The sequence below is a fragment of the Arvicanthis niloticus genome, chromosome 5, assembly GCF_011762505.2.
Source record: "Arvicanthis niloticus isolate mArvNil1 chromosome 5, mArvNil1.pat.X, whole genome shotgun sequence".
Lineage (NCBI taxonomy): Eukaryota > Metazoa > Chordata > Mammalia > Rodentia > Muridae > Arvicanthis > Arvicanthis niloticus.
The window spans coordinates 15,818,056-15,845,525 of NC_047662.1; the positions used below are offsets into that span (position 1 = coordinate 15,818,056).

Here is a 27,470-nt window from a genome sequence, read left to right on the forward strand (position 1 = left end):
CCCTGCCACCTAGAGGAGGTAGGAGGAACAGAGAGAATGCAGTCACAAGGTCTTAGAGCTCAGGTGAGAAGTCCCAAGGCTGGACTTATAGTGGTTCCATCTGTGATCATCTGTGCGGTCTTCAATGGATTTCCTAATTACACAGAGACCCTGTTTCCCCAGCATAAAATGAAGCCATGAAGGTCAAGAGAAGAACCCAAGGGTGTGACAAACAGTGTTTATTGGTCCCTCCTCATGTAATCCACGCTCACCAAGGCCCAGTTCTCCAGATGCTGACTGTGAATTCTGCCTTTATTTCTCTAGGTATAATTCTATCCAGGGTCACGTGTTTCACAAACTCAGCATGGGCCTCCATACCACACATGCCACATCTATGTCTGTTATCCAGCCCACATAAATGTCCTGGACAGATCTGCTCCTTCAAAGGGCAGAGGGAGCAAAGTGTCTCATTGGCACCCGAAAACGTCCCGCTGGTGGAGCCTGGGATCAGTGGGCAGTGCTGCAGAGTAGATGCAAGATCTGGAAGACACTTGGGTCCACTGAGGCTGGAGAAAGGGAAGCTTGGGGACCTCCAGTCCCACAGTGACTTTAGGGGCCTCTGGATGGGACCTGCAGGGTGGGAGCCTACACTGGTTTGGAGCTGGGTTAACCTGGGAGGTCATACTGCCCGTGTTTCCTCAGAGAGCCAGTGTTTTCTCTCTTTCCGTTCTAGCTCCTCTCTGTTTAAGAAAGGCACTTGTGGAAATCCCCCACCTCCACAGCTCTCTGGAAAGCCTGCAGGGCTTAGAGAAAGTTGCATAGAGCAGTCTGGAGAGGTATCCAGACACCTGCTGGGTCAGTCCAGTTCTGCACAGGACTCCTGGGTCCCATGGGTACAGTCAGGGCAGCCCAGTGGATTGGGACCCACACCATGACTGCAGATCAGGTGTTCCTCTGCCGGAGCAGTAGCAGGAAAGAGCGAGTCCTCTGTAGACTGGTCCAGCCCTGCTGGCTCCTGGGCTTGGCTGGCACTGGAAGGTATGGTGGTTTTGAGACTGTCTCCCGAGGCAGGTCTCTGGCTTTGTCCATCCTGGTGGATTGTGTCATCTGTAGAGACTGTGGCTGTCTGGAGTGACACTTCTTGGGGCAGGCTGCCAGGGGCCAGTGGCAGTCCCTTCTCACCCCAGCCGGGCTTGGTGCGGATGCCCACAGTCTTCAGGATGACATCCATTTGCTTGGCATAGTCCAAGTGGCCGTTGACCTGCAGGAGACGGTGAATAAGGACCATGTGGGTAGGTGGGCAGGCGGATAGATGGGCAGGGCCCACCTGTTCCTGGGATCCAAGCTAAGCTCCACCCTCAGCCGGTCACTCAGAATCCAGGATCCCAATTATTATTTCTTCTCAAGTCTAGAGCGCACTGGAAGGAGAACTGGGGGGAAGGGGTGTGGTGGTGGGGGGGCAGCTATAGGATCCAAGGCAGGGAAAGTTAAAGAAAGCTTCTCCAAATGTGTGGGTCCCCTGGAGCACAAAGCCCCATACTGATGATTCGGAAGCAGGGCAGGGGTTCAGTGTTTCCTCTTCAGTAGCCATGGGATCTTGGAGGGAGGGTGTTTCTGTCCCTAACCTTAGGAGTGGCTCTCCCAGACGGTGGCTGTGAGGGTTTCCCCAGGAAAAACCCCAAGTCAGGAATAAAGCTTTGTCATAGCCAGTAAGGCTCTGTTTCTTCACAGCTCACTGACCCTTCCCCATCATCCTTCCACCTCTCCCAACCCCTCCCAGGAAGTCTCCCACTTGTAAACGACCCCCATTGTATACTGAAAAGTTAACTCCCAAAACAACAGTGTTGACAGGAGGGGCCTTAGGCAGTTGGCAGAGCAACTGTTCTGTTTCAAGCTTGAACAGTGCTGTCTCCCTGAGGGCAGACTGGTTACAAAGCCAGCTTGCCTCACCACCATGAGACCATGCAGCCAGGAGTTGCCACCAGACCAGTGCCATGGCTTTGGATGGCAATTGTTACTGTTACAAATCAGATAACATTCTGTTCATGCTACATACCCTAGCCCCAGGTATTAGCTCATGGCTAATGGGGAGGGAGTGGTGGTGTTTCCTGATGCTTCTTGAGTTCTTGTGTAAGAAGTCTTTTCTTAACCCCCTCTGTGTACGTGTGTGTGTGTGTGTGTGTGTGTGTGTGTGTGTGTGTGTGTGTGTATCAAAGATCAGGTGTCTTCCTCAATCAATCACTCTCCACCATATCTTCTTCCTTCCTTCCTTCCTCTTCCTTCTCCTCATCCTCTTCCTTCTTCTCCTCCTGTTGTCCTATGTATACAGTGTTGTATATACTGTATACTGAATGTATGCCTGCACCCCAGAAGAGGGCATTGGACCCCATTACAGATGGTTGTGAGCCACCATGTGGTTGCTGGGAATTGAACTCAGGACCTCTGGAAGAGCAGCCAGTACTCTTAACTGCTGAGCCATCTCTCAAGCCCTCCACCTTATTTTTTGAGTCAGGTCTCTCACTGACCCTGGAGCATCTCTATTTGGCTAGACTGGCTAGTCAGAAAACTCCAGGGATCCTCCTGCCTCTGCAACCCCCCAGTACTGCCACCTGCAGTTCCTGGTACTGAATGTTTTTCACCTGGGTTCTGGGGACCTGAACTCAGATCCTCATGCTTTTGTGGAAAGCACTTTGCTGACTGAGCCAAGACATCCCCTCTGATCCCCTTGAAATGCATAGTCTCTCAAGGGGATTGGAGAGGTTCACAGAAATTACAGCATACTGTGACTGCCGCTTAGTAGGTGCTATATAAATATAAGTTCTCTTACTTGAGTTTGCCTCAAAGGGGAGATGAAGGTGGAGAGTTAGCTGGGCTGATCCATTCGGGAGCCCAAAATGGCTGCATAAGCGCTAGTTATCACATCTGAATCCCAGACAACAGAAACTTCAGCTCCACAGGGACAAATGCTAACCAGTTCCCTATGGACAAATAAGAGCTGCTTCCCTGAGCGTTCTGGATCCTGGAGAAGGACTGTGTGTGAAAAGGCAGACGGGAAGGATGGAGTCAGTGTCATTACTGCAGCCGACCCCAGGTGGCCCTCATACCTACAGCACACAGCTCTGGCTTCCTCTGTCCAGGTCTTGGCCATGTACAGTCTGCCAGCTACTGTTCTACAAAGACCCACAGTGGCGTCTTTGTTGCTGGTGCTCCGTGTTTACAGTCAGCAGAGGGGTAAGCATCCTGGGGCATGGGTGGATGCGACACAGTTGATCCTGAAGTTTTCAACCCATGGCCATCTCCCCAGTTGTCCCACTGAGCTTTGCCCACTGCTGGGTACAGTCAGGTATCACTAGCGTAAAACAGCCATCTCTCATGACTGATGTTGGGTAAAGCCCCAGGATGCACCAGGAAGCTCCTAGCACGTACTGTCAACCAGCAAAGGCCTATTAGACTAGTGGCCAAAAGACTGTGGACTCCAGTCACTAGGTCCACGTGGGCAGGAATGGATCCCGACATTTTCCCTTTCCTGCCTTGCAAGAGACCTGGCCTGGCTGCCACCGCCCCACCTGTCTGTGCTGAGGACCCTTCCCAAGCCCACTAGGCCCTGGGTTCCCCAGTGCCACATGCTTCCGTAAGATGAAACTTGCAATGACCCCAGCATCCTGTGGGCTGGCACGGGGAAGGCAGCCATGTGGATACAGGCGTGCTTGGCAGGACTGCAAATTGCTGACCAGGCTCTGGAGGTTTAGGAATACAGACAAATTCGTGGCTGAGGGCCCAGGCTCTGAGGTAGTTCCCTGGGTTTCCAGCTTGAACCTACACTGTCCCCTCAGGCTCAGGTTCTTGACCATCCATTCTCCAGCTGGTGGTGGTGTGAGGTTGCAGAACCTGAGGTAGGGCCCTGTGGGTGGAGTAGGTCACTAGAAGTGGGCTTTTGATGTGACACCCTGCCCCTAGTTCCTCCCTCACCCTTTGATTTCAATCTATCCCTCTGTGAACTGCTTCCTGTTGGACCTTTCCCGCCCTGGCAGGCTGAAACCTGTGAGCACAGATAAATGCTCACTTAAGGCACTCCAGCCTCGGTCTCCACATCTGGACAGTGGATCAGTGTGTCTTCCTGGGACTTTCGTAGGGTCACTTGACACAGGGCAGCTGATGTCACTGCCGGTGCTATTACTATGTACTCTGTGGTAGGGTTCTTTGTTAAGTCTTAGACATCAGGTACATCCTCTGGAATCTGGAAAGGTTTGTCCTGAACAGCTTCACATGGTGAGCCCTGCGATGGTAAAACCCCTCCACCTCCTGCAGCCTCAAGTGGGACAGGGTGACGGACAAACGGACATCCTAACCAGTGTCCCTTTATCCATCCCAGACATGGTCCATGCCACAGGAAGGACGGACAGACAGGTCTGTAGTTGCTGCTGCAAAGGGAACTGCCAGGCGCTTCCTACAGAGGGAGACCTGCCAGCCCCTCTTCCAGCAAGCTGCCAAGAAAAGGCAGGAACACAAAGGCAATGCTAATTACGTCTAATTAGTCAGAGGAGGGAAGCACCGCTTTGCTGAGGCCCTTAATGTGGTAAAGAGCTATTATTAGGCAGAGCTACAAAGCTGAGCCACAGCCAAGGTGTTGGAGGAGGGAGAGGTCTGGAAGCAGCTAGTCTCCAGGGTGGAGAAGTGAGGGCGGTGGGCTGATTGAAGAGGAGGGGACTAATATTGGGGAGCACTCATAAGCCCAGAGCCCTGGCCTTGCATCTTCAGTAAACATTCCCATATAGCGGACCAGTGTTGGATATGTTCTTGCTTGGCCGGCACCAGGGTCTACTGCTTTGAGTGTAGCCCATGTCCTGCACCTGAGTCCTCTGCTTGCTTTGGTTTTGTCCAGGGGGAAGGAAGTGCGGTGGGAGGGCAGCTCTGACTGGTCATCTGGGGTGAAGGTGTTGAGGGGCGGGGTTGGTAATTTGAGGACTTTCGGGGTTTGGATCCAGCCCTGCGAGAATTGCTCGAATTGCTCGTATTGCTCGTTAGGACACAGGAAGTTTTCTCAGCCTTGATTTCCTCATCTGTAAATGGGGCAGAACAGTTCCTGCCTGGAGGTAGCTTGAGAATTACAGCCACTGGGGAAAGACTGGGATGGATCTCAACTTGCAAGAGGCAGGTACGTGCAGGTACTCTCTCCAAGTGCTGGAGAGACCTGGTGTCCCTCATACACAGGCCAGTGGGACAGATCAATACTCACCACTGAGGACAGGTCCACGTTCTCCATCCTCCGGTCCTGCAGCAGCACAGGCTGCAGGCCTGCGACGCGGAGCTGCACAGAAGACGTGCGGTACACGAAGCTCAGGAGCCAGTCTCCCCTGCGGGCAGAAATAGGGGCCATCAGCCTGACCCCGGGCAGGTTGGGCCTCTGACCGCCGGGCAACTGGGCAACTGGGCATAGATACTACAGAGACTGGATTAGCCTCAAACTCACAATCCTTCCACTTCAGCTTCCAAGTGCTAGGGTGGGATGAGGGCACCAGAGTGGTCTGCTAGATGCTCTGAGGGGCTCTGACCTCCTCCTTCCTCTCTGGAGATGAATTCCTTTACATGGGACTCTCACCATTTGCTTTTTCCCTGTAGGCTCCTCCACCACAGGCCCTTTACTGACTGTCCCTCCCTCTGCCTTTAGCTGTCACCCGGAGCCTCTGGCCTCTGAGCCCTGCAGGGTGCTTGCCTGTAAGCACAAACGCTGCTTTTGGTCCTTAGCCCTGTATAAGTCGGAATCGGAGGGTGCCTGTCTGTGCATCCAACGCCTGGAAGGTGGAAGCAGAGGATCTTTGGCTACATAGAGAGTTCAAAGCCAGCCTGAGCTATATCAGAGCCTGCCTCAACAAAATAAAGGTCACCAGTCATCCCTCTAGCCTCCCCTTTGACTCTGAGCTTGGAGTGCCACCTTCAGGTCACTTGGTGACCATCCTTTGTGTTTTTTTGTTTTTTTTGTTTTGTTTTTTGTGTGTGTGTGTTTTTTTTTTTTTAGATTTATTTTATGTATATGAGTACACTGTAACTGTCTTCAGATATGCCAGAAGAGGGCATCAGATCCCATTACAGATGGTTATGAACCACCATGTGGTTGCTGGGAATTGAACTCAGGACCTCTGGAAGAACAGTCAGTGCTCTTAACCACTGAGCCATCTCTCCAGCTCCCATCCTATGTATTTGCTGCAGGTGACCTGTGGCGGTTGAGAACTTATGAGATTTGGGTTTTTTACAGCTAACCAGCCTGTGGGCTCCCTGATACAGGATTGTCTCACAAGGCTTGGGGTTGGGGTTGCTTTTTGGAGCTTGGGGATTTAACTCAGAATGAAACTCTGAGGGCTTCTCCACAGATACCCCTACAGACAGGGCTGCTCTCCTAATCCCTTCCTGACCCCCAGGTCCCAGCGCTTGCTAGAAAGGCTGTTGCCCAGGGTGCTGACTCTCTGTACTGCCAGCTTCTTCTACCTTCCTGTCCCTGCTCAGAAATCATTCTACAAAAATGGAGCCCAGATGTCCGCACTGCCAATGGTGTACACAGGCATGCCTTAGCCCCAAAGGGCTCTCATATAGACCCTTTTGTTTTTCTGTCTCAGGTGCTATCCCATGCTCCCTCCTTCAGAGTCATCCTGCAGGTGATGACACAGGATCCCACAAGACCCTCCTCTGCCATCCTAAAGGGTGGGACGCCTCTCAGATCTGAACCTCTGGCTCTAGCCACAGTGCTGACATGCCCACACCCAGCTTCTGGTACCTTTCTTCATAGAGACTTCTTGTCTCCAGAAAGGGTGGGGAAGGGCACACCAGAGCTCAGGAAATGTTGTTACCTCCCCCATGACACGAGGTTCAGACAGACCTGCAGTAGCCATTGACAATTCTCCCAGACACCACATTCCGGAATGGTTCCCAGTGCTTGGGGTCGCCTTCTACTGGTGCACCCAGAAGGACCACATCCTCGATGATCCCTTGGCAATCTGGTGAGAGATCCCAGAAGAGTCTGTCAGTGTTCCTGCACACATAGCATGGTGTGGGATGGATTGAGGTGGGAAACAGAAGGGGGTAGCATACATGCATGCACACAAACACACACCCCAGAAATAGAGGCTGACACAGGACTCTAGGTCCTAAGTTGACCTTCACATGTCTGATCTATTCCTGCAAAGTGTCACTGTGACAGTTAAGGTAAACAGCACACAGACACATAGACAGCAGGTGGCACAGCCCCAGTAGGAAACAAGGTGTTTTTCCACACCTCCTTGTGGCCAGCAGGGACAGTAGCAGGGATTCTGAGCAAACTTCAGATCCAGAGAGAGACCCAGGGAGAGAAGCCTAAGAGGCAACTGCTGTGGTTCTGAACTGAGCCTAGCCAGCGAGTCTCCTGTGTAGTGAGCCTAGCCAGCGAGTCTCCCGTGTAGTTCACAATGAACGCAAACCAGGTTGGCTTAGACATGAATTCCACTGTTGCTGAAGCCCAGCCAGGAGCTGTCTCACCAAGCCCCATCCACTCTCAGACGAGCTGCATTCAAAGGGGCTGCTCAAGGCATGGAATTTGCAAAAGATCGGCTCACTGTGTAGTATTTACAAAGGGTTTGCTCTCTGTATCGTGTGCAAGGGCCTAAGTTCCTGTTCCTACATTGAAAAACAGCCCTTATCAGGTGATACCTCCAGTGTCCAGCAGCCCTCAGGATATGGAGTCAGTACAGAATGCATCCACTGTTCAAGACTGACAAGACGCCAGAGGGCCAATGAGACAGCTCGGTGGGTAAAGATGTCCAAGTTGATCCCAGGAACCCACATGGTAGGAGAGACCAACTAAAGTTGTCTTCTGACCTCTACATGGGAACCGAGGCATGTGTACACACACACACACATGCAAATGCATACACACATTTATACATACACACACCATACACACATACAACAAATACACACACGTGTAGATATACACACACATATATACACACATGCACATACACATACAACAGATACACACACATACAAACATACATACATATACACACACACACACCAGATACACACACACATACACATTAAATAAGTATAAAATCATAAAGATGCCAGAGATAAACATTTAATGGCCCTGGCATCTTTTTGCTGTGGCAACAGTGTCTACCAAAAGTCACTGTCTGGTCCCGGCCTTCCCTCCTGTGAAAGTTTGAGGCATTAAATACAGAGCCCCAGGCCTGAGGATGCAGCAGAGGAACACTTACCTGGCCCGCGCCTTCCATCCCCCCCCCCCCCCCCCCCCCCCCCCCCGCCTCCACAAGCTTATAAATATTCATATTCTTATGTAAAGGGGGTGAGATTATCTTTGAGTTCAGAAGTCACAGACACAGACACTTTTGTGCCTCTCCGTTTTGAAACAGCTCCTTGGATTTTATTTATTCTCTGCTTGTACTATGGGAGTGGACGGCCCTCCATCCTGCTACACCTTTGGCAGTAAGGGGGTGGCATGCCTCTGGTTGAAAAGGAAAGCTTGTCAGTCAAGCCCTCGCCCTCCCTCTGCTCCAGGACTTTCAGTCTGCTGTTTCTCTCTAGCCCAGAAGCGATCCCTTAGGAATGGATGTCAAGGCTGGGGATGTGGCTCAGTTGGGAAGATGCTTGCCTAGCCTGCATGGAGCCCTGGGATTCATCCACACATGAGTTGGGTGTGGTAGCAGATATCTGTAATCCCAGCATCTGAGAGTTAAAGTCCAGAGGATCAGAGGTTCAAGGCTGTGGTGGTTTGAATGAGAACAGCACTCACAGGCGCATATACTTGAATAGTTGGTTCCCGGCTGGTGGACTGTTTGGGAAGGATTAGGAGGTGTGGCCTTGTTGGAGGGGGCGTGTCAATGGGGTGGGTTCCTCTCTCCCTGCCTTCTTCTGCCTGTAGATCAGGATGTAACTATCCAGCTACTTCTTCAGCACCATGCCTGCCTGCTGCCAGGCTCCCCGCTATGTGGATCATGGACTAATCCTCTAATCTACTAATTCTGCAAGCAATCCCCCCGGTCAAAGGCTTTCTTTAATAATTTGTCTTGGTCATGGTATCTCCTTGTAGCAATGAAACAGTATCTAAGACAAAGGCCATTGTTGGCTATATTGCTAGTTCTAGACCAGCCTGAGATACATGTATCCTAGGATCTCACGTATACTATTGGCTTAGGCCTAGCCGAGGATGGCCTTAAACTTGTGACCTTACTACTTTTACTTCTCCACTGCTGGGATCAGAGGTGTGGGTCACCACTCTGAGTTTATGAGCACTGGAGACGGAACCTAGGACTTCATGCACGCTAGGCAAGCACTCTGTCAACTGAGTCATATCTCCAGTCCCTTATCACTTTCAAGTGTCCAGGTCAGAGGGCTGGAAAGATGCCTCAGTGGTTAAGAGTGCTTTCTGGCCTTGCCAAGGACCCTGGTTCAGGTCCCAGCATCCATGCTAGGCAATTCACGACCATCTAAATCTCCAGGGATTGGACACTGTCTTCTGGCTTGCATAAGAGACTGCACTCACACCCCTACATAAAATGAAAAATAAAAATAACTCTTAAAAAAATAAAATGTTTGCTCTGTAGCTTCAAGAATATCCATGCTGTGCAGAGTTCTTTCTTTACTTTTGATAATATTTTGCTATCAACTTTACTCCTGTTCTCTGTCCTTCTGGTGTTTCTGGAGGCTCACCCTGGACTCTTGTGATGACATTTTCAGCACCTGGTACTCCCAGAAGTCTAGAGATGGCTTCAGTTTTCCCAAAACCCATCCAGGACCCAGACGGGTCATCATCCTCTTCTTAGTAACAGCCTTGAAAACTGTGTATGTGTAAACTCTAAAACTGAAATTTAAAGACCATGTCCCAGCGCCCCAGCTTTGTCCATGGAAACCAGTATAGCTGACCTGATCTCTACTGGTTTCCCAATATCAGGCCTTGTTAAAGGGAAGCCAGCGTGCACAGAGCTTCTGATGTCTCCTCAAACAGCCAGAGAGGTGCAAAGCGCATTCCTACATGCCTGTCACGTTGTCAGTAATGAGACTCTCTCAGCTGTACCTGCAAAGTGGCTGGATCCTCTCCATCCCATCAGGGGCTCATGTGTGCTGAGAGTGATAAGGTGAGAATGGGAGGGGGCACGGAGGGGAGAGCATCTGCCAGCCTCAGATCTGCAAGAAAGGCCTTGAAGGAGTTGCTATGAGTGGTATCTAACACGAACCAAGTCCATTGAAAAGATACTCAGATATGCACTCCGCAAAGGAAGTAGAAAAATATAAAAGGAGGGAGATGAGTTGGGAAAATGGGGGGGGGGGGTGATAAGGAGGGGGGAAGAGAGGGAATCCTGACTGCAGAGGCTGCCCCCTAGGGGAGGCTCACACTGGCAGGAAATCACCTAGGAACCTCTTTGGCCGTCTAATCAGGATTTAGGATGAATTCTTCAAGTGGATAACTAAGCCTTCAGTTCTGCTCTCTGATGCCCACACAGAATGAGGCAGCTATTACTGCTCCCCAGGAATCTCAAAATTAATCTGTTCCACCTGGCCTCTCCTGGCTGCCCCCCAGGCAGGCTGACACTAGGTTTGACTTGGTTCAAGCAACTGGTGGGTACGGTTTCATGGCTGGGAAATAAATCGCATCAAATGTGATTGTGTGTTATCACAGAGATGAAAGAGCCATCTGGCTGAGCCATGCTCTGCTGTGTATTTCTGGGGTATCTGGTGACAGCCACACTCATATTCAGCCAACTGGGATTGTAGGAACTCCAGGATTGGCTGATCAAATAAATCTGTAAAAAATACTTTATTTTATTATTATTTTAAAAATTATACATATGTGTGTCCAGGTATATGTGCACATGAACACAGTGCCCAGTAAATGCCAGAAGAAGGTGTTGGGTCCTGGAGCTGGAGTTATAGGCAGTTCTGAGAGGCCAGACATGGGTACTGTGAATCAAAATGGGATCTTCTGAAACAGCACTGCTTGCTTTTAACCACTGAGACATCTTCCTGTTCCCCTCCTTGACTTTGGAGACAGGGTCTTACTATGCAGCCCTATGTTTGGCTTGGAACTCATTGAGATCCACCTGCCTCTGCCTCCAGAAGGCTGAGAATAAACCATGCCTGGTTCCCTTTGCTTTCTTTAGAAGAACTGGGTGCGTGGTACATGCATGCAGCACATGCATGGCACGTGATGTGTGTGGAGGCTAGAGGTTGACGCTGGGTGTCTTCGTCAATTACTGTCTGCCTTCTCTTTGGAGATAGGATCTATGACTGAGCCTGGTGCTTACGACTTGGCTGGGCTCACTGGTCAGCAAACTTGGAGGCTCCACCTGTATTTTGCTTGTGCCTAGGTCATTGCCTGGCTGTCTTACATGGGTCTGAACTCAGGTCCATGCAAGCTACAAGTACTTTCCTGACTAAGCCATATCACCACCCCTACTACACCCTTTTTGTAAAGTTTTTTTTCTGTAAGACAGAGTCTCAATATATATAGTCCAGGCTGGTCTTGAATTTGTAATCCTCCTGCCTCAACCTCCCAAGTGCTGGGATACCAAGTGTGTGCCACCATGCCTGGCTCTCTTTAGTTTTTACCATTACTACCTCTTACTTTAGGAAAAGTTCAGAACCAAGTGACCCTGGAAGGTGAGCAGAACCCCTCCATTCTACCATGAGACATTCAGGCTCAGAGACCTACCAATGCTTTCCTGGTTCACACAGCGAGTACCATGCAGGGTTTGGGTCTTTCTATATTTCATCCCCTCCTGCCCATCTCACTTCCCTCTGTGATCTGATACAATTTTGAACCAAAATTGAGTTATTACACACAGACCACAGGTACCCACAGAGATGGCTACTTCCAGTTTGTTACAAGAGACACCCTGGCAACCTGAAAGAAGTCTCACACGTGATGACTAGGCTGAGGTATGTCTGAACCACGTATCAAACAGAAGCACATTAACAGATATGGCCAAGAAAGAGAAAGAGAGGCTCATGACCTCCTACAGTTTCTATCTGATATTTTTCATTACTAGGGATGGAACCAAGGGCCTTGTACATACTAGACAAGTGCTTTGCCACAGAGCTATTTCCCTAACCTTTGGGTTTTTAACACACACTGTGGTGGTTTGAATGAGAATGGCCCCTATAGGCTCATATATTTGAATATGGGGTATTGGTGGAACAGTTTGAAGAGGATTAGGAGATGTGGTCTTGCTAGAGGAGGTGTGACCTTACTGGAGGAGGCGTGGTCTTGCTGAAGGAGGTGTGGCCTTACTGGAGGAGGCGTGGTCCTGCTGGAGAAGGTGTGGCCTGTCTGAGGGTGGGCTTTGCTGTTTCAAAAGTCCATGCCATTTCTAGTTAGCTCTGTCTCGTGCTTGTGGATTGAGATGTGAGCTCTCAGCTCCTGCTACAGCACCACCTCTCCTTGCCTGCAGCCGTGCTCCCCACTGCGACGGTCATAAATGCTAACCCTTTGGAACTGTGAGCCTCAAATTAAATACTTTGCTTTATAAGTTGCCTTGGTCATGGCGTCGCATCACAGAAATAAAAATTAAGACAGAAGTTAGTACCAGCTGTTGCTGGGATAGGCCCGACCAGAGCACCAGACTGTTCTTTGGAGAAAACTGGAAGACTTTGGGATTTTGGACTAGGAAGGTGGCCAAATGCTGTAAGCTTGGCTTACTGGGCCATCCTAGTAGAAGCTTCGATGACAATAGTTGTTGAGGGAAGTATGAACTATGGAGGCCAAGCTTGACAGATATCAGAGAGGAACAATATTAGCAACTGGGCTAGAGAACATTTTTGTGCTCTAGAGTTTTCTACTGATTTCATTGACTGGTGCTTGTAATTCTGACACACAGGATCTTGGCTTTCCCATCAGAAATTGACAAGGTCTCACATTGCTAGGATGGCCTCAGACTCACTCTGTAGCCAAGGCTGGCCTCCCACTTCTCAAGTGCTACGATTCTAGGCATGAACCCCATGAGTCCTTCATCGAGTGTGTGTAATTTGGAAATACATTTTCTGGTAAACTGAGGACTGCAATCTAGCTGGGACTAGATGGGCTGTTTATGTGCTTGCTCACACTTGAGTAAAGGCGGTAGGCAGCCCCTGCTCTGCGGCAAACCATCCTCATTCAGTGGTTCTCAGTGAACAGTATTTATTCCCAAGAGTCTACCAACCAGGCATAGCTTCTCCCTGAAGCTCAGGCAGGACTCACTCCTGGAAAATTCTCAGGCATTAAACCCCCTCTCTCCCCTTGGCTCTTCTCTCAGATTTTGCATTAGGCGACCAAGGAACTTCCTCATTCCATTTTTCCACTTCCTTACCTCTACAAAGGCATTATGGGTAATTTCTACAAATGGATCTTGCAGTGGTTTCTCCCTTCTTCTGTCTAACCTGTTATTGAAGCATCCAGCATGGATTTCACATCCTACCTTCTCACGTCCAGAAATCTATCTATCTATCTATCTATCTATCTATCTATCTATCTATCTATCATCTATCTATTATCTATCTATCTATCTATCTATCTATCTATCTATCTATCTATCTATCCATCTATCTATCTTCTCTTTATGTAGCCCTGGCTGCCCTGGAACTCACTCTGTAGACCAGGCTGGCCTCGAACTCAGAAATCTGCCTGCCTCTGCCTCCCAGGTGCTGGGATTAAAGGCGTGCACCACCACTGCCCGGCTCATTATTATTATTTTTCTAGTGTCTTGTTAATCTGCTGGGTTTTTTGTTTTTTTTTTTTTTATATATATATATATATATATATATATATATATATATATATATATATCTTTCCTCTTTTCAGAGAGAATCTTCACATGAAATCCAGGCTGGCCTAGAACTTGTGGTCCTCTTGCTTCAGCCTCCTGGGTGCTGGAGTCAAAGGCTGTACTACCGCACCCTGGCTGTAGTTTTCTCCTTTTTTCTTTCTCTTTTCTTTATTAGATATGGTTGGAGTGGAACTTGACTTGTAGATCACATTGGCCTCAAATTCAAGAAGAGCTACCTGTCTCTCTCTCTCCTAAGTGCTACAGTTAAAGGCATATGCCATGCCGTGCCATGCCCTGCCATGCCACACCATGCCACTTCTGGTGTGGCACCTACTCAGCTGTAGTCTTAAACCTATGCTTTTAAGAACTGTAACATACTGTTTTTCTAAGCATGCGATCTGAGTCTGGATGCCTCAGCCTCCAAGTGCTGGGTCACAGGCCAGGACCCTCCTAACACCTCCCAACACCTCTCAACACCTCTCAACACCTCCCAACACCTCCCAACACCTCCCAACACCTCCCAACACCTCCCAACACCTCCCAACACCTCCCAACATCTCTTCTGTTTTTTCTTGCTTCTTTACAACTTGGGAGCTCAGCTCAGCACTTCAGGGAGGATCTGCTGCAAGTTAATTAGGGTTTATGGGGTATTTGTAATGGGAGAATTTACACTGCTAATTCATGGGAAAGCTAATTAGTCTACACAACTGCCATGCTAGAAATATGCTAATATAGACCCATTTCTGCCTGCCCCCTCACTTCCTGGGTCTCTTGCTCTTACTTTTGCTCTCTCTTTAAGACAGGAGCTCATCTGTAGCCCAGGCTGGCCTGGAACTCCTTGGGTAGCTCAGGTTGACCTTGAGTTTATGCTAATTCTTCCCACTGAGTATAAGCATTAGCTACCACACTTAGTATTCTTTCTATCTATCTATCTATCTATCTATCTATCTATCTATCTATCTATCTACTAACTATCTTCTATCTATGTATCTATGTATCTATCTATGTATCTATCATCTATCTATCTATCTACTAACTATCTATCTTCTATCTATGTATCTATCTATGTATCTATCATCTATCTATCATCTATCTATCTATCTATCTATCTATCTATCTATCTATCTATCTTTATTCATTTTGGTGGTGCTGAGGCTTAAACCCAGGGTCACACACCTACTGTGCAAATTCTCTACCACTGAAATGCACACAGCCTCTTCCCCTTGTATATGGGGGTGTCTCAGTTTGTTGTCCAGGTTGGCCTTGAACTCCTGGACTCAAATATTCCTCTTGCCTCAGCCTCCTGCCCAAATAGCTGGGGCTGTACAAGGCAGAAACTTGGCAAGTCTTTTCTCCATTTCTGGAATGGCTGCCATGGCTGCTGGCACAGAGCAATGCTTATGATAAGCTGGGATCCCTCCTTGTTTGAACAGCCCTGTGTCTGTAGAACTCTGGATTCCAGGAGAATAACTGAGAGCCAGCATAACCCATCTCTGAATGTCCCTGTAACACAAGCACGTGTCCACGGGCCTCTTAAGCCTAGGTCCCCATCTTAGAAGAGTCCCCAGTGACAATGGCTTCCCCTAAGCCTAGAGAAAACCAATGGTACCTTGATGTTTACTCTTCTCTGATTGGACCGTGCCCTCATCCCATGAGCCAAAAATAAGCCTTTAATCCCATAAACCACTGCTCATCAGGTATTTGGTCACAAAGATGAGAAAAGAGCCAAACGGCACATTCTGTCACTTTCTCACTAGAACCCTGGACTCATAGGCTGTGGGAATGGTTCTAGGAGAGGCTGCCTGGAAACAGCTGTCCTGTTCTGCTTTGTAGATTTGGTGCCTAATAAACTTTATCTAGGAAAATGAAAGCAAGGATAATATCGGTGGCTATATCTCAGGAACCCTTAACAGCTGGTGAGTTCTGCACAGATTCTCAATTCGAGGTAGGCTCTCCTGCAGGTGCCTGACAAGGTGTTGAGACCCCAGGGGTGAGGATCTAAACAAACCTTTTACAGGGGTCACCTAAGACCATCTGCATACCAGAGATTCATAACAGTTCATAACAGTAGCAAATCTGCATACCAGAGATTCATTACAGTTCATAACAGTAGCAAAATTACAGTTATAAAGTAGCAACAAAATAATGTTATAGTTGGGGGGGTCACCCCACGAGGAATTGTATTAAAGGGTCACTGCAGTAGAAAAGTTGAGAGCCACTACCCTAGAAGCTGGCCTCAGAGACTGGGCCATAGCTAGTGGCTGCTGGGCCCTCTTCTTCCATGAAGTGTGTCCCTGTAGGGCCACACCAATGTGGAGCTGCACTGACCACAGCACTGAGGGGTGTCTCCAAGCAGGGCACGACCTTAGGAACCAACAGAGAAGGTACAAGCTACAAAACCCAGCATACCCTGGATGTGGCCCCTCCTAGGAAGCCTCATGGGGCACTAGGAAGAACCCGATATGGATGTCAGCCAGAGGTGGCCATGCTACTCCTTCTAGACCAATACTCTGTGACAGAGGCCCCGAGTTTTCTGAGACTATTCTCTTGAAAACTGGTGAGAGGTTGGAGGTAGGGGAGGAGAGAGGGAGATAGAAAGAGAGGGAGATGTAGGAGGAGGGGGAGAGGGAGGAGCTGGGTAAGGGAAAGGAGGGGGGAAGGGGAGAGGAAGTGGGGGAAGATTTCTGCTAAAGATGCTGCCAGGTAGGAAGGGATGGCTGTCCCCTGTGGTCCTGTGCTCCAGGCTCACCAGCCTCTTCCCCTCCTCGGCTCACTAGATGGGGGACAGTATTCACCATCAGTGTTTGGCCGAGATCAGGCAGGACTGATCAACTCCGCCTTGATTGTTCTCTGAGTCTGTGATTTGCACGCCACAGGCCCACAGAGCTGCATCAGCCACCAGCCACCAGATTACAAAAACGCAAAGCTAACCAGACGGAAGACTCCAGACTCGTGGCCTAATTAAGTCTTCAGGTTCCCTAGGCACTCGCCAGAGTCGCAGTGGTAATTATCTGAAGTCCCGGCTGTGGTTCCCCGGTGCAGTTCTCAGTTCAAGCTGATAAAGATCTTTCCAGCCCGACCTCCTGCCCACAGGTCCCCTTTGGAGCCTCAGGCTTGACCTTTCTAATGAGCAAGGCAGAGACACTGAAGTGCGGCTGGTTAATTAAGTCTGAACAGAGTACATAGGCACTTTAAAGAAAGCGCCCAATGCAGACTGGGTTGAAATGGAAGGTCTAACAGTTCTCCGTGGAGGCGGCATTGCTATGTCCCCACGAGTTCCGTCCCCTGGTCTGTACCTTTTGTTTTTTGATTTGACTAAGAGGAAGCTAATAGCTAAATCCATAGCTCAATTACTGCACAGGCTAATAATAGAGAAACAGAGTGTCCTGCGCCTTTGTTTTTCCATCCAACCTGACAGAAGCTAGAGTCATCTGGGAAGAACTTCAGTTGAGAACACACCATCAGCCCATGGTGAGTCTGCGTGGGGCTGCTTCTTGGTTAGTGATTGATGTGAGAAGGCCCAGCCCACTGTGGGCGGGGCCACCCCAGGCAGGTGGTTCTGGGTTGTCTAAGAAAGCAGGTTGAGGCAGGGTGGGAATGTACACCTTTAATCCCAGAGGCAAGCAGGTCTCTGTGAGTTCAAGGCCAGCCTGGTCTACAGCACAATAGCCTGGGCTACATAGAGGAAAACAAAAAAGCAAAAACAAAACAAAACAAAACAAAAAAACAAACACCAACTCCCCTCCAAAAAAAACCCCCAAAATACAAAAAAGCAGTTGAACACGCCATAGAGAGCAAGACAGGAAGCAGTGTTCCTCCATGGTGGTATCAGCTCCTGCCTCCATGTTCCTGCCTTGAATTCCTGTCTTGGCTTCTCTCAGTGATGGACTGTAAATGTAAGGTGAAATAAACCCTTTTCTCCCCTGATTGCTTTTGGTCAGGGTTCTTATCATGGTGACAGAAGTGCTGAGACACGGGGTACTCATGACAGTGGCAAACCTACATGAAGATGGCTTCCCGGCCAGCCCCATACCTGCCTTAGAGACAATCTTCCCTTAATCCTATGGCTAGTCCCATGAAGAAAGCATTATGGGGGCCCATTTCTTAGGAGACTGAGGCTTACATACCAAACATGTGCAGTCTGCTCACTCAGCTGGGAGTAGTAGAGTTAGGTTTGGATGCAGGCTTAGCTGTGAGCACATCTGCTGGATCTAGGCTCAGCTCTCTGACATAGAAACTTCGTGATGGCTTTTTATCCCCTCTACCCCCCAGCCTTCTCTTTGTGGTGTCGGGGATTTTGCATGCTAGGCAGTTACTTTACCAGTTCCCCCACCCACATCGACATATTTTTCTGGCCTTTCCTGCATCAGAGGCAAGGTGGAGCCCGAGATGCCTCTGTCTCAGTGATGTTAGTTCTATTCTGTGAGAGATAACAGGCAAAGCCCTTTGTACATGGCGTGTCACATACTCCGCAGCCAGCAGGTGGCCACTGTTAAACAGAATAACTAGGACAGGCTCTGGTGTCCTTTCACCAACCAGCCTAAAGTCTGGAGGGCTGAAGTGACTTGCCCAAGGCCACCCAGACAGGAACCAGCAGAGGCTGGATTCAGGTCTCTAGACTCTACATCCAGTGCCCCTTTACCTGTCACTCTCCCTCGTCCTGCATGTGGAAGACACTGGGAAGGACGACAAAAGGAATCTGTGGATTGGGGAGGCATGGGGAGCCAGCCGGGTGGACAGAAGCAAGGGACCCCAGGACCCAGAAGAAGCAGGCTTTTTAATCACTTAGTAAATATGCCCTAAGGCTTGCTGGCCCAGCTCTGACTGCATGCACAGGGCCACGTGGCAGAGACAATACCTAGTGCCCTGAATTAATTCCCTCAAGTCCCTCTGGGATGAAGAGGAGAATGAATGAATGCAGACATGAATGAATGCATGCATGAGCGAATGCAGACATGAATGAATGCAGACATGAATGAATGCATGCATGAGTGAATGCATACGTAAGCTGAGGCAGGAACTGATTTCTGGGTTCAGAGGGCTTTTTCCTGGCTGAGGCAGCTGATATGAGTCAGTCTGAATTGAGCTCCTCCAAATGCCCGATTTTAAAAATCTTTTCAAAGAAAATACATAGGGAAAAAAAATAAAGGAACAGTCCATTATGTTTTGAGGCTACGAGTCTCTTAGTGAGAGCTCTGGTTGAGTGAGTGCTCTCTCAGAGGCTCTTCTTGGCAGCGGGCACCATCACCCTTACCCCTGCCACCAGCTGGCATCATTCCCAAAGCAAATTGATGTCCTTGGCTGGGAGACAGAGTATTGTTTGGGAGGGGGGCTGTTTAACTTGGGGTAATTCCGGCTCTGCTCATTTCCTGATCACTTGGCAGGTGCGCTTCCTGTCTGGGTTTTGAGAGGGTGGGTGGAGCAGGGTGGGTGGACTGCTGGGCAGTCTAGGGTGAAGCATCATGGTGTGGCATGGTCACTGGGAGGCTTGGACAATGGTTCAGTCAATTGGCCCAGGTGTCCTGTGCACTGTGGTGTCCTTTGGGCTAAGGCAGCCCATGACCTTGCCCCTCTTTTTCAAAAGGCCTTAGTGTTTTCTTTGGTAGGAAGAACTCCCAGCATGCTTCATGCCTGTCTTCAGGTATCTCATTCATGAGTCAATTACTAGCATGCCAAGTTCTGAGCCAGAGTCTGGAAATACAGGGGTGACAAGACAGATAGGGCCCATTCTGGAGGCAGGGGTTGGGTCCTGGAAGCCGGCTTCAGTGACTGTGGCTGTCTTCTGAGCCACCGGGATCAGGGTTTGGTATGATAGGTCCACGCTCCAGGGTGCAATGTGAAGAGATATCAGCTCTAACTAGGTGTCTGCCAAGAATGGACTGTGCAAGGCAGGAAGAACAGCATTTTAAAGCACCTGCTATGTGCCCGAGGCCAGGTCAGATGACAGGCACTCCATTGTTGGCAGGCACACACACACACACACACACACACACACACACACACAAACACACACACACACACACACACACACACAAACACACACACACACACAAACACACACACACACACAAACACACACACACACACACACAAACACACACACACACACACAAACACACACACACACAAACACACACACACACACACAAACACACACACACACACACACACACACAAACACACACACACACACAAACACACACACACACACACACACACACACACACACACAAACACACACACACACACATACACACACACAAACACACACACACGCACACAAACACACACACACACACAAACACACACACACACACACACACACACACACACACACACGACCCCAATCCATGCCTCTGGGAGGGCTAAGTTCCAGGAGGGTGAGGCTGTCACTGCTATCTCTCCACAGCCTGGTATAGAACTTGGCACACAGTAGGTACTCCCTGGATGAGCCAATGAACTGAAATATCACTGTGTCTGATCTAGGATGTGGCTGTGGTTGAAAGCTCACCGCCAGGATGGACTGCAGTAAAACCCTGGAACAGGGGCTCCAGAGTCGGAGAAAGACACAAGCGAGTCGCCCTTCTCTACCCTCCTGTTTCTGTGTGTGTGTGTTTGTATGTGTTTGTGTGTGTTTGTGTGTGTATGTGTGTGTATGTGTGTATATGTGTGTGTCTGTATGTGTGTATGTGTTTGTGTGTATGTGTATGTATGTGTGTGCATGTGTGTATATGTATGTGTTTGTGTGTGTATATGTGTGTGTATGTTTGTGTGTGTGTGTATGCTTGTGTGTGGAGATCAGGGGTTAACCTCACTGTCGCTCCTCAGGGACTGTCCACCTCATTTTTACTTGAACTTGATAACTGGCTAGACTGACTGGCCAGTGGATCTTACGAATGAGCCTCCACCTGGCTTTGCCTACACAGCACAAGGTTTACACACCGCCATGGCCAAATGCTTCTTAGGTGGGAACAGGGCAACAAACTCAGGTGCTCACACCTGTAGGGCAGGCTCGACACTCCCCGAGCCATCTCTCCAGTCCCTACTTCACAGTCTCTAAATCCCAATTTGCAAACAGAGGCAGAATGACCTGTCCCATGGGTTGGGCAAGACTTGAGGAAAATATGTATTAAAGTCTAACTGGAGGAAAGAGCAGAGGTTGGACCATCCTGGGGGACTGTAGCAGCCATTCCTGTTACACACGCCTTCCTAACCTTAGTGCCTTCCCTCTTTTCAGTCACCACGGCCATCCCATCCCCTCTGATTGCCTACATCCTGGGCACAGTCTAGAGCCAAGTGCTATCAAAGCAACCCTCACTTTGGCTGGGATCTGCCTGGCCCCACTCCCAGTCTCTCCGACTCAAGGCTGGGTATTGGCTTTGACGCCCTGGGTACTGCAGGAGAGCTGGCGGCTGAGCTTTTGAGCTCTGCGACCACCAGATGAGGCTCTCTCCTAAGGCCTCTCCAAGGGCCTCAGGACTTACTTTGCTTGGGCTTCCTCTAAGGGTTTCCCACACCTTCCAAGCTGGAAGGGCTGTTCTGCGAGGGAGAGCTAGAGAAGGAACTTCTCATTTTGCAGACAAGGAAACTGAGGCTCAGGTCTGTGATGTCTGAATGAGAATGGCCCTCCTGGGTTCAGATATTTGAATGCTTGCTTAGCAGGGAATGGAACTGTTTTGGGAAGGATTAGAGGCATTAGGGGGTGTAGCCTTGTGGGAGGAAGTAGTGTGTCACTAGAGGGTGGGCTTTGAGGTTTCAGAAGTCCACGTCAGGTCACTGTTTCCTGCCTGTGGATCAAGATGTAAAGCTCCCAGCTATTGCCCCAGTGCTATGCCTATCTGCTTCCTGCCATGGTGATCATGGACTAACCGGAAGCTGTAAGCAAGCCACCAATTAAATGCTTCCTTTTATAAGAGTTGCTTTGGTCATGGTGTTTCCTCACAACTATAGAACAGTAACTAAAGTAAGGCCCATATTGTCTTGACTGACCCCTTAGCTGAGAATTCATGAAAGAGACCAGAGTCCCGCTGAGGTATTCTGGCTGCTGGTTTCTATCATGGATTCAGGAAACAGAGCCTGTCTGGAAAATTGTTTTTATGGAGCTCTGAGCCTCCAGAGTAGATGTAAGATTAAGACACTTCAGATGGTGGTGGCTTTCAGCTTTTTGAGTACCTGGTAGGAAGCCAGGTGCCTCTCCTGTGTAGTAAGGATATCTGTTTTCTTCGCTTTGGTCAATGAGATGTGGCAAGTGGTACTTCCAGATAACAGCCCTCTAGGGGCCAGTGTATGACTCGAATTCTGTGAGCTTACAGAGGAGGCAAGGGTTAGGTGTTCGCCTGAGTGACTACAGCTGGAGCCTCCCTGCCAACCCACAGTGGACAGACGGCACGACAGACAGTGGAAAACTCTCTGTCGTGCTGTAGCTTTAAGAGTGGGGGTGTTGGGGCTGGAGAGATGGCTCAGTGGCTAAATGCAGTGACTGCTCTTCTAGAGGACCCAGGTTCAAGTCTAAGCACCCACATGGTGACTCAGAACTGTTTCTAACTCAGTCTCAGGGGAATCCTCCTTTCTCCTTTGGCTTTCCTGGGTACAAGGCACACATGTGGGCCTCAGACAAACATGCAGAGACAGAGAAACCCTGTCTCGAAAAATCAAAAACCAAAAACCAAACAACAATAACAACAACAAAAAACCATGCACACACTTACACACATGCATACGTGAAAACATGTACATACCACACATGAAAAACACAATGTAAAAAAAAAAAAAAAGAGTTGGGGTGGGTGGATGTTTGTCACTCCCCTATAACCTGGTCTATCCTGACACACTTGAGGTTGGTAGACCTCAGGTTCAAATTAGAGTATACATATCCTCAGGTAGAGTTATCCTGGGCACAGGGGACATGGGAGTCAGTGATAGATACCTATGCTAAGTGGCTTGCGGGTGTCACTTATATGAAAGGGAGATAACCTGCTGAGTCTGAGGGAAGGGCAGGCAGGCTGTGAGGGGCCCCTGTGAACTGTAGCTCAATCCTCAGAATAGCAATACCCAAGATCTATAGCATTACCTCACAAGGGACAGGAGACATGAAGACAATGGTCTACCCCTTCCCTCTGACCCCCACACCTTGGGGAGAGGGGAGGAAGAGTGAGCTAGTGTTGGGAGGCTGTAGGGGAATTTGGCAGAGGCTTACAGGCTCTGGGTGACTCTGGGATTTACAAACACAGATCACTGCTTGCTCTGAGGGGTTCCAGAAAACAATGGGTGGACTCTAACACACCAGAGCAAGTCCTTCTCTCCACGGCTCAGATGCTCAGATGGGCAGCTTGCCTGGGATTGGCAGAGGGTCTCTCTGTGTGCAGATTAATCAATCAGTGCTAAATAATCAGGGCTGCCTGGAACCAGTCAGGTGGGAGTTCTCTCTGCCACGAGTTCCAGTCACACCACAGGCCCTAATGTAACCAGTGAATTGATGAGAGACCCAAACCTTCCATATCCTGGGCTGAGATTGTCTTTCCTCCTCAAACGTTGACTACCTTGGGGATTTTGTCACATTGAAAGCTAGGGGGCTGCATATAACATAACCTCACCATGACCTTGTCATGCTCCTGAGTTGCTTATGAGTTAACTTTAGCTTGGGGAAGTTGGCTCACAGAATCAGTGCTTGGGTTAGGACTCATGCTACAAGTTCGAGCCTCAGGGCTGATGCACTTGCCAGCAGGCCAGGAGCTTCATAGTGGGAAGAGCTGTTCATCCCCTCCCCTAATGACACAGACACCCCAAATCCTGACTCTGCCACGGCTGGGCATGGGCCAGGCCCAAGCAAGAGCGTGGTTGTTTGTGACTACGTGGAGAGCCTTGTTCCCACTCATTTTGCTTTGTGGGGTGGGTTAAAGCAGTTTAGCAAAGAAAGACCCTGCTTTTGTCCCTACAGGGTCACCACAGAGGCTGGACACGCAGGGTGGGCTCTGGGGACTTAGGATCCTCAGTTTCCCTCCTCAGTGGGTGGTGTTTTACTTTCAACTTCTCGGGGGGGGGGGGTGTCTCTGAATTATGTTCTGGCAAGAAAGGGGGCAGAGCAGAAGTCCAAGCAACTCTCAGGTATAGCAGGAGAGATGTCCCTAGTGCTGGCATCTCCAAGGAATCTGGTAGCACCACCATCTGGGTGGCCACCTGCACAGAGGGACCCTCCTCTATTCTGAGGAGAAATCTTGAGAATACAGACTGGAAGGCTGAGCACGGCAGCCTTCTGGAGTAAGTCAGAGGCAGCTGACAAATGGGCCCCAGGGGCATTCTCAACCAAGGAGAAGGTGAGGGGACATCTCACAGGAGTTGGGTCTCCCATTTTATTATCGAATTCTGAGAAATGAAGTCAGGTCTTAGTGACACACACCCTACTCACTGAGTTTTGCCACTGGCCCTGTGCCCAGGTGGCTCTGAGGTCCTAGGTCACAGTTACTCATGAGCTTGTAAGACAGCTGTGCAAAGAAGCAAGTGCCTGGGGAGGGTGCCTAGGGAGAGTGGACAGTAGCCTGGAGTGTTGGGGTGGATGTCACATGGTCTCTGCAGGCTGCCTGCCCTGCCACCTGCTGGCCTGGGATCTGGCTCCTCAGACTCTTTGCTTCAGGGCCCTCCCTCATCTGTGGACCGCCACGCTAATCAGAGCTCTCTCACAGGGCGGACTGCTGATGACACAGCCTATGAGAGCTCAGCATTTCTAGGACAGGGAAACACAGTTAATGTAAATGTGATTGCTGCTACTATCGAAGGAGAACATTCCAGATGGAGCAAGGCCTGCACTCAGGGGAGTCGTCAGAAGCAGAGTGGGGAGAGCACTGAGCGGCTACGCAGGTTGTCTGGGAACAGCTGAGTGTGGCTGCAGCTTCACCGAGGGGCCGGCAGGTGGTAGAGGGGATGCTGAAAGGAAGGTCACCTGTGGGCCCTGGGTGTCACTGGGAGAAGTCTGCACGTTGTGCAGAGAACAGTGGAGGCCCCTGGGCTCTGGGGAGTTACTGTGTGTACAGGTGTGGAGTAAGCACACACAGGTAGACCACAGGCTGCCCAGTGCCCACCCCTCCCACAATTCATCTGTGGGATTGACCCGACTGCTGGTTTGTTCCATGATTCAGAGACATCAGGGTTCCACCCAGTCAGCCCCAGCCCCACCCGCCTCCCAGCCTGTCAGCATCTCCCTCCATTCCTCATGAGGCTCCTTCTGTAGGCTGTAGAAACCTCAGACACTGCCACTTCTGGATGCACTCTGGGACCCCACCTTTGTCTGAGCTGATGACCTCTCTGCAAGCCCCCATAATGCTTGCCATTGTCCCCAGTCTGTGTCCTCTCTGTCCAGCACTGTAGTTATGAGGGAGGCCACTGGTCCTGCACCAGGGTCCTGTGGATGACTGTCTCTCTCACAGTCTTTCATGTGGGATGGAGAGAGAGAGAGAGAGAGAGAGAGAGAGAGAGAGAGAGAGAGAGAGAAAGAGAGAGAGCCACTACACCCATGCCCTGGGGCTGCTGTTTTGGGGGCTGAAATGAGGAAACACTCGCACAAGCTCGGAGCATAGCTGTTGCCAGTTCACATCAGCTCACACACAGGTGACCTTGCTTGCGTCCCTCACCCCAAGTCAAGCATGTGCTGAGCACCCCAACATTCCAGACAGTGGGGTGACAGTCAGGTACGGGCCAGACCCTGCCCATCGGGAGTTCATGTCCATTGTGGGGCTAGGACTTTTTGAAGCTCAAGGGCACAGAGAATAAAATCTCCTGTATACACAGCGTCCCTCTGTTCCGGTGCCCTGTATAATCTCATGTTAGAGCGCACGGGTAGAATTAAGTCTCCGCTGAGCACAACGCGCCAGACCCAGCTACTTCAGCACTGTGATCTCATTTTAATCCCTTAACCATCCTTCGGGGTAAATAAACAAAGCCCTATATTTAGCTGAAGACTCTGAGGCACAGAGAGATTAGGTAAGTGGCCTACAGTCCCATGCCCATCTGTGTCAGAGCTGAGTGTGTTTAGCATTCTTACAGGTAGGCCAGGAAAGGCAGAAAAGACAAAGAAAGTTGTTTGGGGCACCATTACTACCAAACGCTGTGTGCAAGGCCATCCAAGGATGGTGCTCTGGCCCACCTCTCCCCTTCCCTCCCTCCTTCCCTCCCTCCTTCTCTCCTTTCTTCCCTCCTTCCCTCCCTCCTTCTCTCCTTTCTTCCCTCCTTCCATCCCTTCTTTTCCCTCTTCCTCTTCTTCTTCCTCTCCCTCCCCCTCCCCCTCCCCCTCTCCTTCTCTCTCCCCCTCTTTCTCTCTCCAGCTTCCAGCCTCAACACAGGGAGTTTCTGGGAATGTCATTCCCAGGGACCACGTTAAATGTTGACTAAATTTCACGTACCCAGCAGGGGAACTGAAGCCGAAGCCAGGCTTGCATTATTAGCCCAATGGTTCTCAACCTGTGGGTCACAACTCTGTAAGCTGTTTGAAATCGGGTATCCTGCGTCTCAGATATTTACATTACAGCTCATAGCAACAGCACAGCTATGAAGTAGCAATGAAACAATGCTGTGTGTGGGGGGGTCTCCACACATGAGGAACTGCACTAAAGGGCGGCGGCGTTAGGGAGGGTGAGAGAGAGGCACTGTGGTAGATGGATCTGAAGCTAACACGTAATTTATACCATCTGGAGGCAGAGGCTGCCCTTCTTTCAGTCTCCATGAGAAACCTCTTCTATTGATAAGACTACATCATCCAAGGTAATGAGCCAGGTGCAGGGTTTGCTTATGGGGTGGGGGAAATGACAACTGTACAAAGGATGGCGGTGTTCCAAAGGCCTGAGGAGCAGCCTCAGAGAGCATCGAGGAGCCTGGGTGGCTGGCAGCCAGCATCAACAGACAGACGCACAGGTGAGGCCAGCGGGCTGTACCAGGTTGTAGCTGACCAGGTGTGTGAGAGCACGGGGGTGGGGGTAGGAGTGGGGGTGGGGGTGGGGGTGGGGGTGGGAGAGTGTATTCGCCTGCAGGGAATCATGGAGAGTGGTCAGGCTTGGCCATCTCAAGCTCCAGTGTTTGGAGACATGGTTTTTACAGCCGTCTCTAAGAACACACAGGATGCTGGGGTCTGGCATTCATGAGGAGAGGGTCTTAGGTGTATCTGCCTTTTTGCCTGGTGTTGGCACCCTGGGGAGCTACCAGAAGCAGAGCACATCCTAGGTGGCCACTGTTCTTGCCACATTCCAAGGAGAAATACACACAGAAATGATCTAAATCTAGCCAGCAGCTGACAGCGAAGTCCACTGACCCACAGCCAGAGCAGCGTCCATGTCGGACCGACAGACCACAGCAGCTCCTAGCTCCTGGGTGTATTTGTGCTGCACCCCTCCGAGTCTGGGCTGCTTTGTTATGCAGTGACACTGTAACCATAGCTGACTGGTACACCCCTTTGGCCACTTTAGAACTTGTACGTTTTCATATAGACAACTTCACCACTTGATAGATCTCCCCCGCTTTTTCCTAAGAGAGACAGGCAGTGCAGCAATCATGTGTATGAAGTAGCAATACAGAATTCAGCATCTCCAAGTTGCTAGGACTCAAAAATTCATGGTAGGAGAGGGGGAGGTTGGCAAAGATCTGAGGAAAGGGTGATGCTGGCTTTCTGGGAGTTCATCCAGCTGTCTAGAGCATCCTAGGTGGGTTACCAGAGACAGATGG

The 27,470-nt window shown here is 50.0% G+C and overlaps 1 protein-coding gene across 1 annotated transcript in view; it reads right to left on the minus strand.

Annotated features, from left to right (window-relative positions):
* Positions 1–203: 203 nt before the first annotated feature.
* Tmco4 (transmembrane and coiled-coil domains 4) overlaps positions 204–27,470 on the minus strand; it is an 86,458-nt gene continuing 59,191 nt past the window's right edge. The window contains exons 14-16 of the mRNA XM_034503703.2: positions 6,851–6,968; positions 5,216–5,333; positions 204–1,240 (exon numbers count right to left, since the gene is read on the minus strand). Coding sequence (XP_034359594.1) covers positions 836–1,240; positions 5,216–5,333; positions 6,851–6,968 — 641 coding nt within the window. The 3' untranslated portion in view covers positions 204–835. The remainder of the gene's footprint in view (positions 1,241–5,215; positions 5,334–6,850; positions 6,969–27,470) is intronic.